This window comes from Hyla sarda, chromosome 1 (genome assembly GCF_029499605.1).
Source record: "Hyla sarda isolate aHylSar1 chromosome 1, aHylSar1.hap1, whole genome shotgun sequence".
NCBI classification, from domain to species: Eukaryota; Metazoa; Chordata; class Amphibia; order Anura; family Hylidae; genus Hyla; species Hyla sarda.
Window position 1 is genome coordinate 288546943 of NC_079189.1, and position 23683 is coordinate 288570625.

Sequence of the window (23683 nt, forward strand, 5' to 3'; positions counted from 1 at the left end):
ACTCTTGGTCTGGCTTACACAAAAGCATGGTGGTTAGAAACCAGGTGGTCTAACTTAGCTACTGAGCATGTCCTTAGAGAACAGAGGAACAACAGAGGGCAGCATAAAAGGAATGTACATCAATATCAAAAAACTGGTTCAGACTATGGAATTTCCTTAATTCCGCTTGCTAAAATGTATAGTGTAGTGAATGATTTTCCGTTCACAAATTCACACTTCGGAATTTGTGAAGTGGAATTTGTGAATGGAAAATCCGCTTGGAAATTTCTGCCTGAAGAATGGCGGTGCTCTTTCTTCAGGCAGAAATACTCGCAGAACACATTGCAGTCTATTGGAGACTGCAGTGTCTGCACAGTACTAGCGCCAACTGATTCAGTCAGCGCTGGCCCACTCGGAATCTCCGGGCAGAAATTTTCTGCTTGGAGATTCCATAGTCTGAACCTAGCCTTATGTTTACATCAGTGGTCTACAAAACGTGGACCTCCAGCTGTTGCTAAGTTAAAGCTACCAGCATGCCTGGACAGTCAACTTCTTTGAGTTGTTTTGCAAAAACTGGAGGTCTACAGTTTGGTGACCACAGGTTTACATGATCAAATACAGCAATGTAATATCTGTCTGTGAGACAACCCCTCATAGGGAACCTGTCATGTTAAAGGAGATCTGTCATCAGTTTCACCTGCACTAACCTGTCGGTGCAGACATATGTAGCGTTAGGTCACAGCACAGAATAAAGCATGCTTGATAAAGGTGCTTTGCCGAAATGTTGCATCTGTACCCTGTGTTTTGGACAATAAACTTCTGAGCCTTCTACACTCCAGATTTCTGGTATTCTGTGCTGTGACCTAAAGCTACATTTGTCTGTACTGACAGGTTAGTGCAGGTGAAACTGAGGACAGATGTCCATTAAAGCGTACACATCAGATTAGGGCCGATACCAATAAGCTGTGGACTTTCCGGTCGATAACTTATACCGGAATATCGGTAAAAGCTATCGGCTATTCCACCACTCTTCCCTGGCCAGCCCCCCCCCCCCCCCCAGCCCTACAGAACCCACTGCAGATCAATGATTTAAAGCGGGCGCTTTAAATCAATGAACTGCAGCGGCTTTTTCGGGGCCAGAGACCGCCACTGCCGCCACCCGCTTTTCTCCTCCCTGCCAGTCCTGAGTTTAACCACTGCCACTGCCCCATTGCCTCCCCCATCCCCGGTTCTATGATTACCTGTTCCCGGGGTCCACGCTACCACCGCCGCTGCCCCCCCGCCGCCCAGAGACAGATTCTCTCCCCCTGCCCGTCCTGAGTTTAACCACTGCCCCATTCCCTGTTTTATAATTACCTGTTCCCGGGGTCCGTGCTCTGACTGCCGTCCTGAGCTGTCACTGTGCGCACCGACTGTGATGTCGCGTTGAGGACATCACTCGTCATTGCGCAGCGCACAGCGTAACGCAGGACAGTGCAGGAAAAAACCCCTCCCCCAATAAAAACGTAAATTGTCCCATTTTCCCTATTTCACCCCCAAAAGTGTTAAAAAATATTTTATATACATATTTGGTATCACCGCGTGCGTAAATATCTGAACTATTAAAATAAAATGTTAATGATACCGCACGGTGAACGACGTGAACATAAAAATAAATAAAAAAGTCCAAAATAGATGCTTTTTTTTTTTTTTTTTTTTTTTTTTTTTTATAACATTTTATTCCCCAAATTTTTTTTATAAAAAATGTATTAAAAGTTCTATATAAGCAAATATGGTATCAATAAAAAGAAAAGATCATGGCGCAAACAATTTGCCCTCATACGGCCACTTATACGGAAAAATGAAAAAGTTATAGGTCTTCAAAATAGGGAGATTTTAAACGTACTAATTTGGTTAAAAAGTTTGCGATTTTCTTTAAGCGCAACAGTAATAGAAAAGTGTATAATCATGGGTATCATTTTAATCGTATTGACCCAAAGAATAAAGAAAAAGTAATTTTTACCGTAAATTGTATGGAGTGAAAACAAAACCTTCCAAAATTTGCAAAATTGCGCTTTTCTTTTTAATTTCCCCACACAAATGGTATTTTTTTGTTTGCGCCATACATATTATGGTAAAATGAGTGACGGCATTACAACAGACAACTGGTCGCGCAAAAAACAAGCCCCATACTAGTCTGTGGATGAAAATATAAAAAAAAAGAGTTATGATTTTTTGAAGGCGAGGAGGAAAAAACAAAAATGTAAAAATTTAATTGTCTGCGTACTTAAGGCCCAAATGGGCTGCATCCTTAAGGGGTTAATATGCCAACATTTGGTGCACAGGCCATTTCTTTCTAATTTAGTACACCTCCGATGCGGCCATGACAAACCAGTAAATTACAATGCATGAGCTGCCCTGTGGTAGGACGGTGAATGAAGGCAAGATTGGTGACTTCGTGGGCCCTTGACCATAATTAGCACATTTGTACGGCTCAACAGCAGATGCCTAAAAATTAAAAGGCAGGACTGTTCATTAAAGAGGTATTCCAGGGGAAAAAAATGTTTTATATCAATTGGCTCCAAAAAGTTAAACAGATTTGTAAATTACTTCTATTAAAAATCCTTAATCCTTCCAGTAGTTATCAGCTGCTGAAGTTGAGTTGTTTTCTTTCTCACAACAGTGCTCTCTGCTGACATCTCTGCTTGTCTAAGGAACTGTCTGAAGCATTAGAGCTTTGCTATGGGGATTCGCTGCTCCTGCTCTGGAAAGTTCCTGAGACAAGCAGAGGTGTCAGCAGAGAGCAGTGTTGTGAGACAGAAAAGAACAACTCAACTTCAGCAGCTGATAACTGCTGGAAGGATTCAGATTTTTTAATAGAATTCATTTCATTTACAAATATGTTTAACTTTCTGCAGTCAGATATAAAAAAATAAAAATAAAGTTTTTTTTCCTGGGATACCCCTTTAACCACTACTGGGCTTAGTTCACCTAAGTAAATAAGTGACATATTTCAGTCAAAGGAATATTCTGCATGGACATTCCGCTGCAGCAGAGTTTCATTGATTTTAATGGGATTCTGCTGCACTGTGTACACGGCAGAATTTCATGATTCTGGTGTCTGCAAAAACATTGAACCTGTTCAAAGATTTTATGGATGTAGTATAAAAATGCATTGCTGTCTATGGGAAGGCGCATTTCTGAGTGGTCCTAGAGCCGGCATGTTCTGCTGACACTCTGCTGCCTGCGGAATACCATTCCACTGTGCGAAAATAGCTTAAGGCCATGTTCACACAGGCGTAAAATGTGCTGAATGTCCAAAATAACAGCGGACGTTCAACACATTTGAAAAATCCGGCGGACACTAGGCTCGCTTGGAAATGTGCTCTCTCATAGATTGTTTATTCTTTCTAAAGACAACGAAAATCAGAATTTCCCCAGCAAAAAGATCTGGCATGGAAAATCTGCTGTGTGAAATCAATGGGACTCTGCTGAAGTGGAATGTCCATGTGGAATACTTTGTGCGGACCCCAACAGTCCTAAGAATGTGCACTCAACTAAGCACAGGGTTCACCAAAGTATGCATACAGCCTTGGCAAGACTACAACTCCCAGCCTTTGCCTGTCTGGCACGAGGAGAGCTGTAGTTTGCAACAGCTGGAGTCACCCTGGTGGGAAACACTGGCTTTGCATTGGTCGGTCACAGACTCTCCAGCATGGCAAGGTAGATGGAACCCCCCCCAAATCACCACTCACAACATGACACTTTCTCTTTCGATTTAGATCTGAGCAATAGAAAAATGATGAGTTATATTTTTAAACAACATCACCTATTATTATACAGGGACTGTAAGAGAACCGAAACCATATGGTTTCATCATGTCTTAACTCACCAGTGACAACCACACACCTGCTTTGCTTCTCCATAGTTTTGTAGACCGCTCACTGCCCTCCACCCCGCTGTCCTGTCACCTAATGAACTCTGCTCAGCTGATATGAGTGTACACTTGCTTCTCATTCCGCTCCTCCCCTCAGCTCTCAGAACATTTCCGAAGCTAGAGCTGTGGGGGAGGGGCAAAGAGCAAAGACAGAGCAGGGGGGAGAGCGGAAGTACAAGCCCCCTCATCTCCCCTCCCTCAGCTCCACCTGCCTTCTCTGACACTGCACAGACTGGGGATGATTTCTATATGTGTGAAGGGGGAGGACATACTGCACGGACTGGGGATGATTTCTATATGTGTGAAGGGGGAGGACATACTGCACGGACTGGGGATGATTTCTATATGTGTGAAGGGGGAGGACATACTGCACGGACTGGGGATGATCTCTATATGTGTGAAGGGGGAGGACATACTGCACGGACTGGGGATGATTTCTATATGTGTGAAGGGGAGGACATACTGCACGGACTGGGGATGATTTCTATATGTGAAGGGGGAGGACATACTGCACGGACTGGGGATGATTTCTATATGTGTGAAGGAGGAGGACATACTGCATGGACTGGGGATGATTTCTATATGTGTGAAGGGGGAGGACATACTGCACGGACTGGGGATGATTTCTATATGTGTGAAGGGGGAGGACATACTGCACGGACTGGGGATGATTTCTATATGTGTGAAGGGGGAGGACATACTGCACGGACTGGGGATGATCTATATGTATGAAGGGAGAGGACATACTGCACGGACTGGGGATGATCTATATGTGTGAAGGGGGAGGACATACTGCACGGACTGGGGATGATTTCTATATGTGTGAAGGGGGAGGACACACTGCACGGACTGGGGATGATCTCTATGTGTGAAGGGGGAGGACATACTGCACGGACTGGGGATGATTTCTATATGTGTGAAGGGGGAGGACACACTGCACGGACTGGGGATGATTTCTATATGTATGAAGGGGGAGGACACACTGCACGGACTGGGGATGATTTCTATATGTGTGAAGGGGGAGGACATACTGCACGGACTGGGGATGATTTCTATATGTGTGAAGGGGGAGGACATACTGCACGGACTGGGGATGATTTCTATATGTGTGAAGGGGGAGGACATACTGCACGGACTGGGGATGATTTCTATATGTGTGAAGGGGGAGGACATACTGCACGGACTGGGGATGATTTCTATATGTGTGAAGGGGGAGGACATACTGCACGGACTGGGGATGATTTCTATATGTGTGAAGGGGGAGGACATACTGCACGGACTGGGGATGATTTCTATATGTGTGAAGGGGGAGGACACACTGCACGGATTGGGGATGATCTCTATGTGTGAAGGGGGAGGACATACTGCACGGACTGGGGATGATTTCTATATGTGTGAAGGGGGAGGACACACTGCACGGACTGGGGATGATTTCTATATATATGAAGGGGGAGGACACACTGCACGGACTGGGGATGATCTCTATATGTGTGAAGGGGAGGACATACTGCACGGACTGGGGATGATTTCTATATGTGTGAAGGGGGAGGACATACTGCACGGACTGGGGATGATTTCTATATGTGTGAAGGGGGAGGACATACTGCACGGACTGGGGATGATTTCTATATGTGTGAAGGGGGAGGACACACTGCACGGATTGGGGATGATCTCTATGTGTGAAGGGGGAGGACATACTGCACGGACTGGGGATGATTTCTATATGTGTGAAGGGGGAGGACACACTGCACGGACTGGGGATGATTTCTATATATATGAAGGGGGAGGACACACTGCACGGACTGGGGATGATCTCTATATGTGTGAAGGGGAGGACATACTGCACGGACTGGGGATGATTTCTATATGTGTGAAGGGGGAGGACATACTGCACGGACTGGGGATGATCTCTATATGTGTGAAGGGGGAGGACATACTGCACGGACTGGGGATGATCTATATGTGTGAAGGGGAGGACATACTGCACAGACTGGGGATGATTTCTATATGTGTGAAGGGGGAATACATACAGCACGGACTGGGGATGATTTCTATATGTGTGAAGGGGGAGGACATACTGCACGGACTGGGGATGATCTCTATGTGTGAAGGGGGAGGACATACTGCACGGACTGGGGATGATCTATATGTGTGAAGGGGAGGACATACTGCACGGACTGGGGATGATTTCTATATGTGTGAAGGGGGAGGACATACTGCACGGACTGGGGATGATTTCTATATGTGTGAAGGGGGAGGACATACTGCACGGACTGGGGATGATTTCTATATGTGTGAAGGGGGAGGACATACTGCACGGACTGGGGATGATTTCTATATGTGTGAAGGGGGAGGACATACTGCACGGACTGGGGATGATTTCTATATGTGTGAAGGGGGAGGACATACTGCACGGACTGGGGATGATTTCTATATGTGTGAAGGGGGAGGACATACTGCACGGACTGGGGATGATTTCTATATGTGTGAAGGGGGAGGACATACTGCACGGACTGGGGATGATTTCTATATGTGTGAAGGGGGAGGACATACTGCACGGACTGGGGATGATTTCTATATGTGTGAAGGGGGAGGACATACTGCACGGACTGGGGATGATTTCTATATGTGTGAAGGGGGAGGACACACTGCACGGACTGGGGATGATCTCTATGTGTGAAGGGGGAGGACATACTGCACGGACTGGGGATGATTTCTATATGTGTGAAGGGGGAGGACACACTGCACGGACTGGGGATGATTTCTATATGTGTGAAGGGGGAGGACATACTGCACGGACTGGGGATGATTTCTATATGTGTGAAGGGGGAGGACATACTGCACGGACTGGGGATGATTTCTATATGTGTGAAGGGGGAGGACATACTGCACGGACTGGGGATGATTTCTATATGTGTGAAGGGGGAGGACATACTGCACGGACTGGGGATGATTTCTATATGTGTGAAGGGGGAGGACATACTGCACGGACTGGGGATGATTTCTATATGTGTGAAGGGGGAGCACACACTGCACGGACTGGGGATGATCTCTATGTGTGAAGGGGGAGGACATACTGCACGGACTGGGGATGATTTCTATATGTGTGAAGGGGGAGGACACACTGCACGGACTGGGGATGATTTCTATATGTATGAAGGGGGAGGACACACTGCACGGACTGGGGATGATCTCTATATGTGTGAAGGGGAGGACATACTGCACGGACTGGGGATGATTTCTATATGTGTGAAGGGGGAGGACATACTGCACGAACTGGGGATGATTTCTATATGTGTGAAGGGGGAGGACATACTGCACGGACTGGGGATGATTTCTATATGTGTGAAGGGGGAGGACATACTGCACGGACTGGGGATGATTTCTATATGTGTGAAGGGGGAGGACATACTGCACGGACTGGGGATGATTTCTATATGTGTGAAGGGGGAGGACATACTGCACGGACTGGGGATGATTTCTATATGTGTGAAGGGGGAGGACACACTGCACGGACTGGGGATGATCTCTATGTGTGAAGGGGGAGGACATACTGCACGGACTGGGGATGATTTCTATATGTGTGAAGGGGGAGGACACACTGCACGGACTGGGGATGATCTCTATGTGTGAAGGGGGAGGACATACTGCACGGACTGGGGATGATTTCTATATGTGTGAAGGGGGAGGACACACTGCACGGACTGGGGATGATTTCTATATGTATGAAGGGGGAGGACACACTGCACGGACTGGGGATGATCTCTATATGTGTGAAGGGGAGGACATACTGCACGGACTGGGGATGATTTCTATATGTGTGAAGGGGGAGGACATACTGCACGGACTGGGGATGATCTCTATATGTGTGAAGGGGGAGGACATACTGCACGGACTGGGGATGATCTATATGTGTGAAGGGGAGGACATACTGCACAGACTGGGGATGATTTCTATATGTGTGAAGGGGGAATACATACAGCACGGACTGGGGATGATTTCTATATGTGTGAAGGGGGAGGACATACTGCACGGACTGGGGATGATCTCTATATGTGTGAAGGGGGAGGACATACTGCACGGACTGGGGATGATCTATATGTGTGAAGGGGAGGACATACTGCACAGACTGGGGATGATTTCTATATGTGTGAAGGGGGAGGACATACTGCACGGACTGGGGAGGATTTCTATATGTGTGAAGGGGGAGGACATACTGCACGGACTGGGGATGATTTCTATATGTGTGAAGGGGGAGGACATACTGCACGGACTGGGGATGATCTCTATATGTGTGAAGGGGAGGACATACTGCACGGACTGGGGATGATTTCTATATGTGTGAAGGGGGAGGACATACTGCACGGACTGGGGATGATTTCTATATGTGTGAAGGGGGAGGACATACTGCACGGACTGGGGATGATTTCTATATGTGTGAAGGGGGAGGACACACTGCACGGACTGGGGATGATTTCTATATGTGTGAAGGGGGAGGACATACTGCACGGACTGGGGAGGATTTCTATATGTGTGAAGGGGGAGGACATACTGCACGGACTGGGGATGATTTCTATATGTGTGAAGGGGGAGGACATACTGCACGGACTGGGGATGATCTCTATATGTGTGAAGGGGAGGACATACTGCACGGACTGGGGATGATTTCTATATGTGTGAAGGGGGAGGACATACTGCACGGACTGGGGATGATTTCTATATGTGTGAAGGGGGAGGACATACTGCACGGACTGGGGATGATTTCTATATGTGTGAAGGGGGAGGACACACTGCACGGACTGGGGATGATTTCTATATGTATGAAGGGGGAGGACACACTGCACGGACTGGGGATGATTTCTATATGTATGAAGGGGGAGGACATACTGCACGGACTGGGGATGATCTCTATATGTGTGAAGGGGAGGACATACTGCACGGACTGGGGATGATTTCTATATGTGTGAAGGGGGAGGACATACTGCACGGACTGGGGATGATTTCTATATGTGTGAAGGGGGAGGACATACTGCACGGACTGGGGATGATCTCTATATGTGTGAAGGGGGAGGACATACTGCACGGACTGGGGATGATTTCTATATGTGTGAAGGGGGAGGACATACTGCACGGACTGGGGATGATTTCTATATGTGTGAAGGGGAGGACATACTGCACGGACTGGGGATGATTTCTATATGTGAAGGGGGAGGACATACTGCACGGACTGGGGATGATTTCTATATGTGTGAAGGAGGAGGACATACTGCACGGACTGGGGATGATTTCTATATGTGTGAAGGGGGAGGACATACTGCACGGACTGGGGATGATCTATATGTATGAAGGGGGAGGACATACTGCACGGACTGGGGATGATTTCTATATGTGTGAAGGGGGAGGACATACTGCACGGACTGGGGATGATTTCTATATGTGTGAAGGGGGAGGACATACTGCACGGACTGGGAATGATTTCTATATGTGTGAAGGGGGAGGACATACTGCACGGACTGGGGATGATTTCTATATGTGTGAAGGGGGAGGACATACTGCACGGACTGGGGATGATTTCTATATGTGTGAAGGGGGAGGACATACTGCACGGACTGGGGATGATTTCTATATGTGTGAAGGGGGAGGACATACTGCACGGACTGGGGATGATTTCTATATGTGTGAAGGGGGAGGACATACTGCATGGACTGGGGATGATTTCTATATGTGTGAAGGGGGAGGACATACTGCACGGACTGGGAATGATTTCTATATGTGTGAAGGGGGAGGATACACTGCACGGACTGGGGATGATCTCTATGTGTGAAGGGGGAGGACATACTGCACGGACTGGGGATGATTTCTATATGTGTGAAGGGGGAGGACACACTGCACGGACTGGGGATGATTTCTATATGTATGAAGGGGGAGGACATACTGCACGGACTGGGGATGATCTCTATATGTGTGAAGGGGAGGACATACTGCACGGACTGGGGATGATTTCTATATGTGTGAAGGGGGAGGACATACTGCACGGACTGGGGATGATTTCTATATGTGTGAAGGGGGAGGACATACTGCACGGACTGGGGATGATTTCTATATGTGTGAAGGGGGAGGACATACTGCACGGACTGGGGATGATTTCTATATGTGTGAAGGGGGAGGACATACTGCACGGACTGGGGATGATTTCTATATGTGTGAAGGGGGAGGACACACTGCACGGACTGGGGATGATCTCTATGTGTGAAGGGGGAGGACATACTGCACGGACTGGGGATGATTTCTATATGTGTGAAGGGGGAGGACACACTGCACGGACTGGGGATGATTTCTATATGTGTGAAGGGGGAGGACATACTGCACGGACTGGGGATGATCTCTATATGTGTGAAGGGGAGGACATACTGCACTGACTGGGGATGATTTCTATATGTGTGAAGGGGGAGGACATACTGCACGGACTGGTGATGATTTCTATATATGTGAAGGGGGAGGACATACTGCACGGACTGGGGATGATTTCTATATGTGTGAAGGGGGAATACATACAGCACGGACTGGGGATGATTTCTATATGTGTGAAGGGGGAGGACATACTGCACGGACTGGGGATGATTTCTATATGTGTGAAGGGGGAGGACATACTGCACGGACTGGGGATGATTTCTATATGTGTGAAGGGGGAGGACATACTGCACGGACTGGGGATGATTTCTATATGTGTGAAGGGGGAGGACATACTGCACGGACTGGGGATGATTTCTATATGTGTGAAGGGGAGGACATACTGCACGGACTGGGGATGATTTCTATATGTGAAGGGGGAGGACATACTGCACGGACTGGGGATGATTTCTATATGTGTGAAGGGGGAGGACATACTGCACGGACTGGGGATGATTTCTATATGTGTGAAGGGGGAGGACATACTGCACGGACTGGGGATGATTTCTATATGTGTGAAGGGGGAGGACATACTGCACGGACTGGGGATGATTTCTATATGTGTGAAGGGGGAGGACATACTGCACGGACTGGGGATGATTTCTATATGTGTGAAGGGGGAGGACACACTGCACGGACTGGGGATGATCTCTATGTGTGAAGGGGGAGGACACACTGCACGGACTGGGGATGATTTCTATATGTATGAAGGGGGAGGACATACTGCACGGACTGGGGATGATCTCTATATGTGTGAAGGGGAGGACATACTGCACGGACTGGGGATGATTTCTATATGTGTGAAGGGGGAGGACATACTGCACGGACTGGGGATGATTTCTATATGTGTGAAGGGGGAGGACATACTGCACGGACTGGGGATGATTTCTATATGTGTGAAGGGAGAGGACATACTGCACGGACTGGGGATGATTTCTATATGTGTGAAGGGGGAGGACACACTGCACGGACTGGGGATGATCTCTATGTGTGAAGGGGGAGGACATACTGCACGGACTGGGGATGATTTCTATATGTGTGAAGGGGGAGGACACACTGCACGGACTGGGGATGATTTCTATATGTATGAAGGGGGAGGACATACTGCACGGACTGGGGATGATCTCTATATGTGTGAAGGGGAGGACATACTGCACGGACTGGGGATGATTTCTATATGTGTGAAGGGGGAGGACATACTGCACGGACTGGGGATGATCTCTATATGTGTGAAGGGGGAGGACATACTGCACGGACTGGGGATGATTTCTATATGTGTGAAGGGGGAATACATACAGCACGGACTGGGGATGATTTCTATATGTGTGAAGGGGGAATACATACAGCACGGACTGGAGATGATTTCTATATGTGTGAAGGGGGAGGACATACTGCACGGACTGGGGATGATCTCTATATGTGTGAAGGGGGAGGACATACTGCACGGACTGGGGATGATCTATATGTGTGAAGGGGAGGACATACTGCACAGACTGGGGATGATTTCTATATGTGTGAAGGGGGAGGACATACTGCACGGACTTGGGATGATTTCTATATGTGTGAAGGGGGAGGACATACTGCACGGACTGGGGATGATTTCTATATGTGTGAAGGGGGAGGACATACTGCATGGACTGGGGATGATCTCTATATGTGTGAAGGGGAGGACATACTGCACGGACTGGGGATGATTTCTATATGTGTGAAGGGGGAGGACATACTGCACGGACTGGGGATGATTTCTATATGTGTGAAGGGGGAGGACATACTGCACGGACTGGGGATGATTTCTATATGTGTGAAGGGGGAGGACATACTGCACGGACTGGGGATGATTTCTATATGTATGAAGGGGGAGGACATACTGCACGGACTGGGGATGATCTATATGTATGAAGGGGGAGGACATACTGCACGGACTGGGGATGATTTCTATATGTGTGAAGGGGGAGGACACACTGCACGGACTGGGGATGATCTATATGTGTGAAGGGGGAGGACATACTGCACGGACTGGGGATGATTTCTATATGTGTGAAGGGGGAGGACACACTGCACGTACTGGGGATGATTTCTATATGTGTGAAGGGGAGGACATACTGCATGGACTGGGGATGATTTCTATATGTGTGAAGGAGGAGGACATACTGCACGGACTGGGGATGATTTCTATATGTGTGAAGGGGAGGACACACTGCATGGACTGGGGATGATTTCTATATATGTGAAGGGGGAGGACATACTGCACGGACTGGGGATGATCTATATGTGTGAAGGGGAGGACATACTGCACGGACTGGGGATGATCTATATGTGTGAAGGGGAGGACATACTGCACAGACTGGGGATGATTTCTATATGTGTGAAGGGGGAGGACATACTGCACGGACTGGGGATGATTTCTATGTGTGTGAAGGGGGAGAACATACTGCACGGACTGGGGATGATTTCTATATGTGTGAAGGGGGAGGACATACTGCACGGACTGGGGATGATTTCTATATGTGTGAAGGGGGAGGATATACTGCACGGACTGGGGATGATTTCTATATGTGTGAAGGGGAGGAGATACTGCACAGACTGGGGATGATCTCTATATGTGTGAAGGGGGAGGACATACTGCATGGACTGGGGATGATCTCTATATATGTGAAGGGGGAGGACATACTGCAGGGACTGGGGATGATTTCTATATGTGTGAAGGGGAGGACATACTGCATGGACTGGGGATGATTTCTATATGTGTGAAGGAGGAGGACATACTGCACGGACTGGGGATGATTTCTATATGTGTGAAGGGGAGGACACACTGCATGGACTGGGGATGATTTCTATATATGTGAAGGGGGAGGACATACTGCACGGACTGGGGATGATCTATATGTGTGAAGGGGAGGACATACTGCACGGACTGGGGATGATCTATATGTGTGAAGGGGAGGACATACTGCACGGACTGGGGATGATTTCTATATGTGTGAAGGGGGAGGACATACTGCACGGACTGGGGATGATTTCTATGTGTGTGAAGGGGGAGAACATACTGCACGGACTGGGGATGATTTCTATATGTGTGAAGGGGGAGGACATACTGCACGGACTGGGGATGATTTCTATATGTGTGAAGGGGGAGGACATACTGCATGGACTGGGGATGATCTCTATATGTGTGAAGGGGGAGGACATACTGCACGGACTGGGGATGATTTCTATATGTGTGAAGGGGGAGGACATACTGCATGGACTGGGGATGATCTCTATATATGTGAAGGGGGAGGACATACTGCACGGACTGGGGATGATCTCTATATGTGTGAAGGGGGAGGACATACTGCATGGACTGGGGATGATCTCTATATATGTGAAGGGGGAGGACATACTGCACGGACTGGGGATGATTTCTATATGTGTGAAGGGGGAGGACATACTGCACGGACTGGGGATGATTTCTATATGTGTGAAGGGGAGGACATACTGCACGGACTGGGGATGATTTCTATATGTGTGAAGGGGACATACTGCACAGACTGGGGATGATCTCTATATGTGTGAAGGGGGAGGACATACTGCACAGACTGGGGATGATCTCTATATGTGTGAAGGGGGAGGACATACTGCATGGACTGGGGATGATCTCTATATATGTGAAGGGGGAGGACATACTGCAGGGACTGGGGATGATTTCTATATGTGTGAAGGGGAGGACATACTGCACAGACTGGGGATGATTTCTATATGTGTGAAGGGGGAGGACATACTGCACGGACTGGGGATGATTTCTATATGTGTGAAGGGGGAGGACATACTGCACGGACTGGGGATGATTTCTATATGTGTGAAGGGGGAGGACATACTGCACGGACTGGGGATGATCTCTATATGTGTGAAGGGGGAGGACATACTGCACGGACTGGGGATGATTTCTATATGTGTGAAGGGGAGGACATACTGCACGGACTGGGGATGATTTCTATATGTGAAGGGGGAGGACATACTGCACGGACTGGGGATGATTTCTATATGTGTGAAGGAGGAGGACATACTGCATGGACTGGGGATGATTTCTATATGTGTGAAGGGGGAGGACATACTGCACGGACTGGGGATGATTTCTATATGTGTGAAGGGGGAGGACATACTGCACGGACTGGGGATGATTTCTATATGTGTGAAGGGGGAGGACATACTGCACGGACTGGGGATGATTTCTATATGTGTGAAGGGGGAGGACATACTGCACGGACTGGGGATGATTTCTATATGTGTGAAGGGGGAGGACATACTGCACGGACTGGGGATGATTTCTATATGTGTGAAGGGGGAGGACATACTGCACGGACTGGGGATGATTTCTATATGTGTGAAGGGGGAGGACATACTGCACGGACTGGGGATGATTTCTATATGTGTGAAGGGGGAGGACATACTGCACGGACTGGGGATGATTTCTATATGTGTGAAGGGGGAGGACACACTGCACGGACTGGGGATGATCTCTATGTGTGAAGGGGGAGGACATACTGCACGGACTGGGGATGATTTCTATATGTGTGAAGGGGGAGGACACACTGCACGGACTGGGGATGATTTCTATATGTATGAAGGGGGAGGACACACTGCACGGACTGGGGATGATTTCTATATGTGTGAAGGGGGAGGACATACTGCACGGACTGGGGATGATTTCTATATGTGTGAAGGGGGAGGACATACTGCACGGACTGGGGATGATTTCTATATGTGTGAAGGGGGAGGACATACTGCACGGACTGGGGATGATTTCTATATGTGTGAAGGGGGAGGACATACTGCACGGACTGGGGATGATTTCTATATGTGTGAAGGGGGAGGACATACTGCACGGACTGGGGATGATTTCTATATGTGTGAAGGGGGAGGACATACTGCACGGACTGGGGATGATTTCTATATGTGTGAAGGAGGAGGACATACTGCATGGACTGGGGATGATTTCTATATGTGTGAAGGGGGAGGACATACTGCACGGACTGGGGATGATCTATATGTATGAAGGGGGAGGACATACTGCACGGACTGGGGATGATTTCTATATGTGTGAAGGGGGAGGACACTGCACGGACTGGGGATGATTTCTATATGTGTGAAGGGGGAGGACATACTGCACGGACTGGGGATGATTTCTATATGTGTGAAGGGGGAGGACATACTGCACGGACTGGGGATGATTTCTATATGTGTGAAGGGGGAGGACATACTGCACAGACTGGGGATGATTTCTATATGTGTGAAGGGGGAGGACATACTGCACGGACTGGGGATGATTTCTATATGTGTGAAGGGGGAGGACATACTGCACGGACTGGGGATGATTTCTATATGTGTGAAGGGGGAGGACATACTGCACGGACTGGGGATGATTTCTATATGTGTGAAGGGGGAGGACATACTGCACGGACTGGGGATGATTTCTATATGTGTGAAGGGGGAGGACATACTGCACGGACTGGGGATGATTTCTATATGTGTGAAGGGGGAGGACACACTGCACGGACTGGGGATGATCTCTATGTGTGAAGGGGGAGGACATACTGCACGGACTGGGGATGATTTCTATATGTGTGAAGGGGGAGGACACACTGCACGGACTGGGGATGATTTCTATATGTGTGAAGGGGGAGGACATACTGCACGGACTGGGGATGATCTCTATATGTGTGAAGGGGAGGACATACTGCACGGACTGGGGATGATTTCTATATGTGTGAAGGGGGAGGACATACTGCACGGACTGGGGATGATTTCTATATGTGTGAAGGGGGAGGACATACTGCACGGACTGGGGATGATCTCTATATGTGTGAAGGGGGAGGACATACTGCACGGACTGGGGATGATTTCTATATGTGTGAAGGGGGGAGGACATACTGCACGGACTGGGGATGATTTCTATATGTGTGAAGGGGGAGGACATACTGCACGGACTGGGGATGATTTCTATATGTGTGAAGGGGGAGGACATACTGCACGGACTGGGGATGATTTCTATATGTGTGAAGGGGGAGGACATACTGCACGGACTGGGGATGATCTCTATATGTGTGAAGGGGGAGGACATACTGCACGGACTGGGGATGATTTCTATATGTGTGAAGGGGGAGGACATACTGCATGGACTGGGGATGATCTCTATATGTGTGAAGGGGGAGGACATACTGCACGGACTGGGGATGATTTCTATATGTGTGAAGGGGGGAGGACATACTGCACGGACTGGGGATGATTTCTATATGTGTGAAGGGGGAGGACATACTGCACGGACTGGGGATGATTTCTATATGTGTGAAGGGGGAGGACATACTGCACGAACTGGGGATGATTTCTATATGTGTGAAGGGGGAGGACATACTGCACGGACTGGGGATGATTTCTATATGTGTGAAGGGGGAGGACATACTGCACGGACTGGGGATGATTTCTATATGTGTGAAGGGGGAGGACATACTGCACGGACTGGGGATGATTTCTATATGTGTGAAGGGGCGAGGACATACTGCACGGACTGGGGATGATTTCTATATGTGTGAAGGGGGAGGACATACTGCACGGACTGGGGATGATTTCTATATGTGTGAAGGGGGAGGACACACTGCACGGACTGGGGATGATCTCTATGTGTGAAGGGGGAGGACATACTGCACGGACTGGGGATGATTTCTATATGTGTGAAGGGGGAGGACACACTGCACGGACTGGGGATGATCTCTATGTGTGAAGGGGGAGGACATACTGCACGGACTGGGGATGATTTCTATATGTGTGAAGGGGGAGGACACACTGCACGGACTGGGGATGATTTCTATATGTATGAAGGGGGAGGACACACTGCACGGACTGGGGATGATCTCTATATGTGTGAAGGGGAGGACATACTGCACGGACTGGGGATGATTTCTATATGTGTGAAGGGGGAGGACATACTGCACGGACTGGGGATGATCTCTATATGTGTGAAGGGGGAGGACATACTGCACGGACTGGGGATGATCTATATGTGTGAAGGGGGAGGACATACTGCACAGACTGGGGATGATTTCTATATGTGTGAAGGGGGAATACATACAGCACGGACTGGGGATGATTTCTATATGTGTGAAGGGGAGGACATACTGCACGGACTGGGGATGATCTCTATATGTGTGAAGGGGGAGGACATACTGCACGGACTGGGGATGATCTATATGTGTGAAGGGGAGGACATACTGCACAGACTGGGGATGATTTCTATATGTGTGAAGGGGGAGGACATACTGCACGGACTGGGGAGGATTTCTATATGTGTGAAGGGGGAGGACATACTGCACGGACTGGGGATGATTTCTATATGTGTGAAGGGGGAGGACATACTGCACGGACTGGGGATGATCTCTATATGTGTGAAGGGGGAGGACATACTGCACGGACTGGGGATGATTTCTATATGTGTGAAGGGGGAGGACATACTGCACGGACTGGGGATGATTTCTATATGTGTGAAGGGGGAGGACATACTGCACGGACTGGGGATGATTTCTATATGTGTGAAGGGGGAGGACACTACTGCACGGACTGGGGATGATTTCTATATGTGTGAAGGGGGAGGACATACTGCACGGACTGGGGATGATTTCTATATGTGTGAAGGGGGAGGACATACTGCACGGACTGGGGATGATTTCTATATGTGTGAAGGGGGAGGACATACTGCACGGACTGGGGATGATCTTCTATATGTGTGAAGGGGGAGGACATACTGCACGGACTGGGGATGATTTCTATATGTGTGAAGGGGGAGGACATACTGCACGGACTGGGGATGATTTCTATATGTGTGAAGGGGGAGGACATACTGCACGGACTGGGGATTGATTTCAGAAGGGGGAGGACACACTGCACGGACTGGGGATGATTTCTATATGTATGAAGGGGGGAGGACACACTGCACGGACTGGGGATGATTTCTATATGTATGAAGGGGGAGGACATACTGCACGGACTGGGGATGATCTCTATATGTGTGAAGGGGAGGACATACTGCACGGACTGGGGATGATTTCTATATGTGTGAAGGGGGAGGACATACTGCACGGACTGGGGATGATTTCTATATGTGTGAAGGGGGAGGACATACTGCACGGACTGGGGATGATCTCTATATGTGTGAAGGGGGAGGACATACTGCACGGACTGGGGATGATTTCTATATGTGTGAAGGGGGAGGACATACTGCACGGACTGGGGATGATTTCTATATGTGTGAAGGGGAGGACATACTGCACGGACTGGGGATGATTTCTATATGTGAAGGGGGAGGACATACTGCACGGACTGGGGATGATTTCTATATGTGTGAAGGGGGAGGACATACTGCACGGACTGGGGATGATTTCTATATGTGTGAAGGGGGAGGACATACTGCACGGACTGGGGATGATCTATATGTATGAAGGGGGAGGACATACTGCACGGACTGGGGATGATTTCTATATGTGTGAAGGGGGAGGACATACTGCACGGACTGGGGATGATTTCTATATGTGTGAAGGGGGAGGACATACTGCACGGACTGGGGATGATTTCTATATGTGTGAAGGGGGAGGACATACTGCACGGACTGGGGATGATTTCTATATGTGTGAAGGGGGAGGACATACTGCACGGACTGGGGATGATTTCTATATGTGTGAAGGGGGAGGACATACTGCACGGACTGGGGATGATTTCTATATGTGTGAAGGGGGAGGACATACTGCACGGACTGGGGATGATTTCTATATGTGTGAAGGGGGAGGACATACTGCACGGACTGGGGATGATTTCTATATGTGTGAAGGGGGAGGACATACTGCACGGACTGGGGATGATTTCTATATGTGTGAAGGGGAGGACATACTGCACGGACGGGGGATGATTTCTATATGTGTGAAGGGGGAGGACATACTGCACGGACTGGGGATGATTTCTATATGTGTGAAGGGGGAGGACATACTGCATGGACTGGGGATGATTTCTATATGTGTGTAGGAGGAGGACATACTGCACGGACTGGGGATGATTTCTATATGTGAAGGGGGAGGACATACTATATGGACTGGGGATGATTTCTATATGTGAAGGGGGAGGACATACTGCACGGACTGGGGATGATTTCTATATGTGAAGGGGGAGGACATACTGCACGGACTGGGGATGATCTATATGTGTGAAGGGGGAGGACATACTGCACGGACTGGGGATGATCTATATGTGTGAAGGGGGAGGACATACTGCACGGACTGGGGATGATCTATATGTGTGAAGGGGGAGGACATACTGTACGGACTGGGGATGATTTCTATATGTGAAGGGGGAGGACATACTGCACGGACTGGGGATGATTTCTATATGTGTGAAGGGGGAGGACATACTGCATGGACTGGGGATGATTTCTATATGTGTGTAGGAGGAGGACATACTGCACGGACTGGGGATGATCTCTATATGTGTGTAGGAGGAGGACATACTGCACGGACTGGGGATGATTTCTATATGTGTGAAGGGGAGGACATACTGCACGGACTGGGGATGATCTCTATATGTGTGAAGGGGGAGGACATACTGCACGGACTGGGGATGATTTCTATATGTGTGAAGGGGGAGGACATACTGCACGGACTGGGGATGATCTCTATATGTGTGAAGGGGGAGGACATACTGCACGGACTGGGGATGATTTCTATATGTGTGAAGGGGGAGGACATACTGCATGGACTGGGGATGATCTCTATATGTGTGAAGGGGGAGGACATACTGCACGGACTGGGGATGATTTCTATATGTGTGAAGGGGGAGGACATACTGCACGGACTGGGGATGATTTCTATATATGTGAAGGGGGAGGACATACTGCACGGACTGGGGATGATTTCTATATGTGTGAAGGGGGAGGACATACTGCACGGACTGGGGATGATTTCTATATGTGTGAAGGGGGAGGACATACTGCACGGACTGGGGATGATTTCTATATGTGTGAAGGGGGAGGACATACTGCACGGACTGGGGATGATCTCTATGTGTGTGAAGGGGACATACTGCATGGACTGGGGATGATTTCTATATGTGTGAAGGGGGAGGACATACTGCATGGACTGGGGATGATTTCTATGTGTGTGAAGGGGGAGGACATACTGCACGGACTGGGGATGATTTCTATGTGTGTGAAGGGGACATACTGCACGGACTGGGGATGATTTCTATATGTGTGAAGGGGGAGGACATACTGCACGGACTGGGGATGATTTCTATATGTGAAGGGGGAGGACATACTGCACGGACTGGGGATGATTTCTATATGTGCGAAGGGGGAGGACATACTGCACGGACTGGGGATGATTTCTATATGTGAAGGGGGAGGACACACTGCACGGACTGGGGATGATTTCTATATGTGTGAAGGGGGAGGACATACTGCACGGACTGGGGATGATTTCTATATGTGTGAAGGGGGAGGACATACTGTACGGACTGGGGATGATTTCTATATGTGTGAAGGGGGAGGACATACTGCATGGACTGGGGATGATCTCTATATGTGTGAAGGGGGAGGACATACTGCACGGACTGGGGATGATTTCTATATGTGTGAAGGGGGAGGACATACTGCACGGACTGGGGATGATTTCTATATGTGTGAAGGGGGAGGACATACTGCACGGACTGGGGATGATCTCTATATGTGTGAAGGGGGAGGACATACTGCACAGACTGGGGATGATTTCTATGTGTGAAGGGGGAGGACATACTGCACGGACTGGGGATGATTTCTATATGTGTGAAGGGGGAGGACATACTGTACGGACTGGGGATGATTTCTATATGTGTGAAGGGGGAGGACATACTGCACGGACTGGGGTTGATCTCTATGTGTGAAGGGGAGGACATACTGTACGGACTGGGGATGATCTCTATATGTGTGAAGGGGGAGGACATACTGCATGGACTGGGGATGATCTCTATATGTGTGAAGGGGGAGGACATACTGCAGGGAGTGAGGATGATCTCTATATGTGTGAAGAGGGAGGACATACTGCATGGACTGGGGATGATTTCTATATGTGTGAAGGGGAGGACATACTGCACGGATTGGGGATGATTTCTATATGTGTGAAGGGGGAGGACATACTGCACGGATTGGGGATGATTTCTATATGTGTGAAGGGGGAGGACATACTGCACGGACTGAGGATGATTTCTATATGTGTGAAGGGGGAGGACATACTGCACGGACTGGGGATGATTTCTATATGTGTGAAGGGGGAGGACATACTGCACGGACTGGGGATGATTTCTATATGTGTGAAGGGGGAGGACATACTGCACGGACTGGGGATGATTTCTATGTGTGAAGGGGGAGGACATACTGCACAGGCTGGGGATGATTTCTATATGTGTGAAGGGGGAGGACATACTGCACAGACTGGGGATGATTTCTATATGTGTGAAGGGGGAGGACATACTGCATGGACTGGGGATGATCTCTATATATGTGAAGGGGGAGGACATACTGCAGGGACTGGGGATGATTTCTATATGTGTGAAGGGGAGGACATACTGCATGGACTGGGGATGATTTCTATATGTGTGAAGGAGGAGGACATACTGCACGGACTTGGGATGATTTCTATATGTGTGAAGGGGAGGACACACTGCATGGACTGGGGATGATTTCTATATATGTGAAGGGGGAGGACATACTGCACGGACTGGGGATGATCTATATGTGTGAAGGGGAGGACATACTGCACGGACTGGGGATGATCTATATGTGTGAAGGGGAGGACATACTGCACAGACTGGGGATGATTTCTATATGTGTGAAGGGGGAGGACATACTGCACGGACTGGGGATGATTTCTATGTGTGTGAAGGGGGAGAACATACTGCACGGACTGGGGATGATTTCTATATGTGTGAAGGGGGAGGACATACTGCACGGACTGGGGATGATTTCTATATGTGTGAAGGGGGAGGACATACTGCATGGACTGGGGATGATCTCTATATGTGTGAAGGGGGAGGACATACTGCACGGACTGGGGATGATTTCTATATGTGTGAAGGGGGAGGACATACTGCATGGACTGGGGATGATCTCTATATATGTGAAGGGGGAGGACATACTGCACGGACTGGGGATGATCTCTATATGTGTGAAGGGGGAGGACATACTGCATGGACTGGGGATGATCTCTATATATGTGAAGGGGGAGGACATACTGCACGGACTGGGGATGATTTCTATATGTGTGAAGGGGGAGGACATACTGCACGGACTGGGGATGATTTCTATATGTGTGAAGGGGAGGACATACTGCACGGACTGGGGATGATTTCTATATGTGTGAAGGGGACATACTGCACAGACTGGGGATGATCTCTATATGTGTGAAGGGGGAGGACATACTGCACAGACTGGGGATGATCTCTATATGTGTGAAGGGGGAGGACATACTGCATGGACTGGGGATGATCTCTATATATGTGAAGGGGGAGGACATACTGCAGGGACTGGGGATGATTTCTATATGTGTGAAGGGGAGGACATACTGCACAGACTGGGGATGATTTCTATATGTGTGAAGGGGGAGGACATACTGCACGGACTGGGGATGATTTCTATATGTGTGAAGGGGGAGGACATACTGCACGGACTGGGGATGATTTCTATATGTGTGAAGGGGGAGGACATACTGCACGGACTGGGGATGATCTCTATATGTGTGAAGGGGGAGGACATACTGCACGGACTGGGGATGATTTCTATATGTGTGAAGGGGAGGACATACTGCACGGACTGGGGATGATTTCTATATGTGTGAAGGAGGAGGACATACTGCATGGACTGGGGATGATTTCTATATGTGTGAAGGGGGAGGACATACTGCACGGACTGGGGATGATTTCTATATGTGTGAAGGGGGAGGACATACTGCACGGACTGGGGATGATTTCTATATGTGTGAAGGGGGAGGACATACTGCACGGACTGGGGATGATTTCTATATGTGTGAAGGGGGAGGACATACTGCACGGACTGGGGATGATTTCTATATGTGTGAAGGGGGAGGACATACTGCACGGACTGGGGATGATTTCTATATGTGTGAAGGGGGAGGACATACTGCACGGACTGGGGATGATTTCTATATGTGTGAAGGGGGAGGACATACTGCACGGACTGGGGATGATTTCTATATGTGTGAAGGGGGAGGACATACTGCACGGACTGGGGATGATTTCTATATGTGTGAAGGGGGAGGACACACTGCACGGACT

General features: G+C 48.8%; 1 protein-coding gene across 2 annotated transcripts in view; it reads right to left on the bottom strand.

Moving 5' to 3' along the window:
* The window catches only part of PGPEP1 (pyroglutamyl-peptidase I), a 102254-nt gene that overhangs the window by 10803 nt on the left and 67768 nt on the right, over positions 1-23683 (bottom strand). Inside the window, exon 1 of one of the 2 annotated variants that reach the window (XM_056552017.1) lies at positions 3851-4031. The exons of the other annotated variant lie outside the window; for it this stretch is intronic. Coding sequence (XP_056407992.1) covers positions 3851-3884 — 34 coding nt within the window. The 5' untranslated portion in view covers positions 3885-4031. Of the gene's footprint in view, positions 1-3850; positions 4032-23683 lie in introns of those variants that run through there. 2 annotated transcript variants of the gene reach the window in all.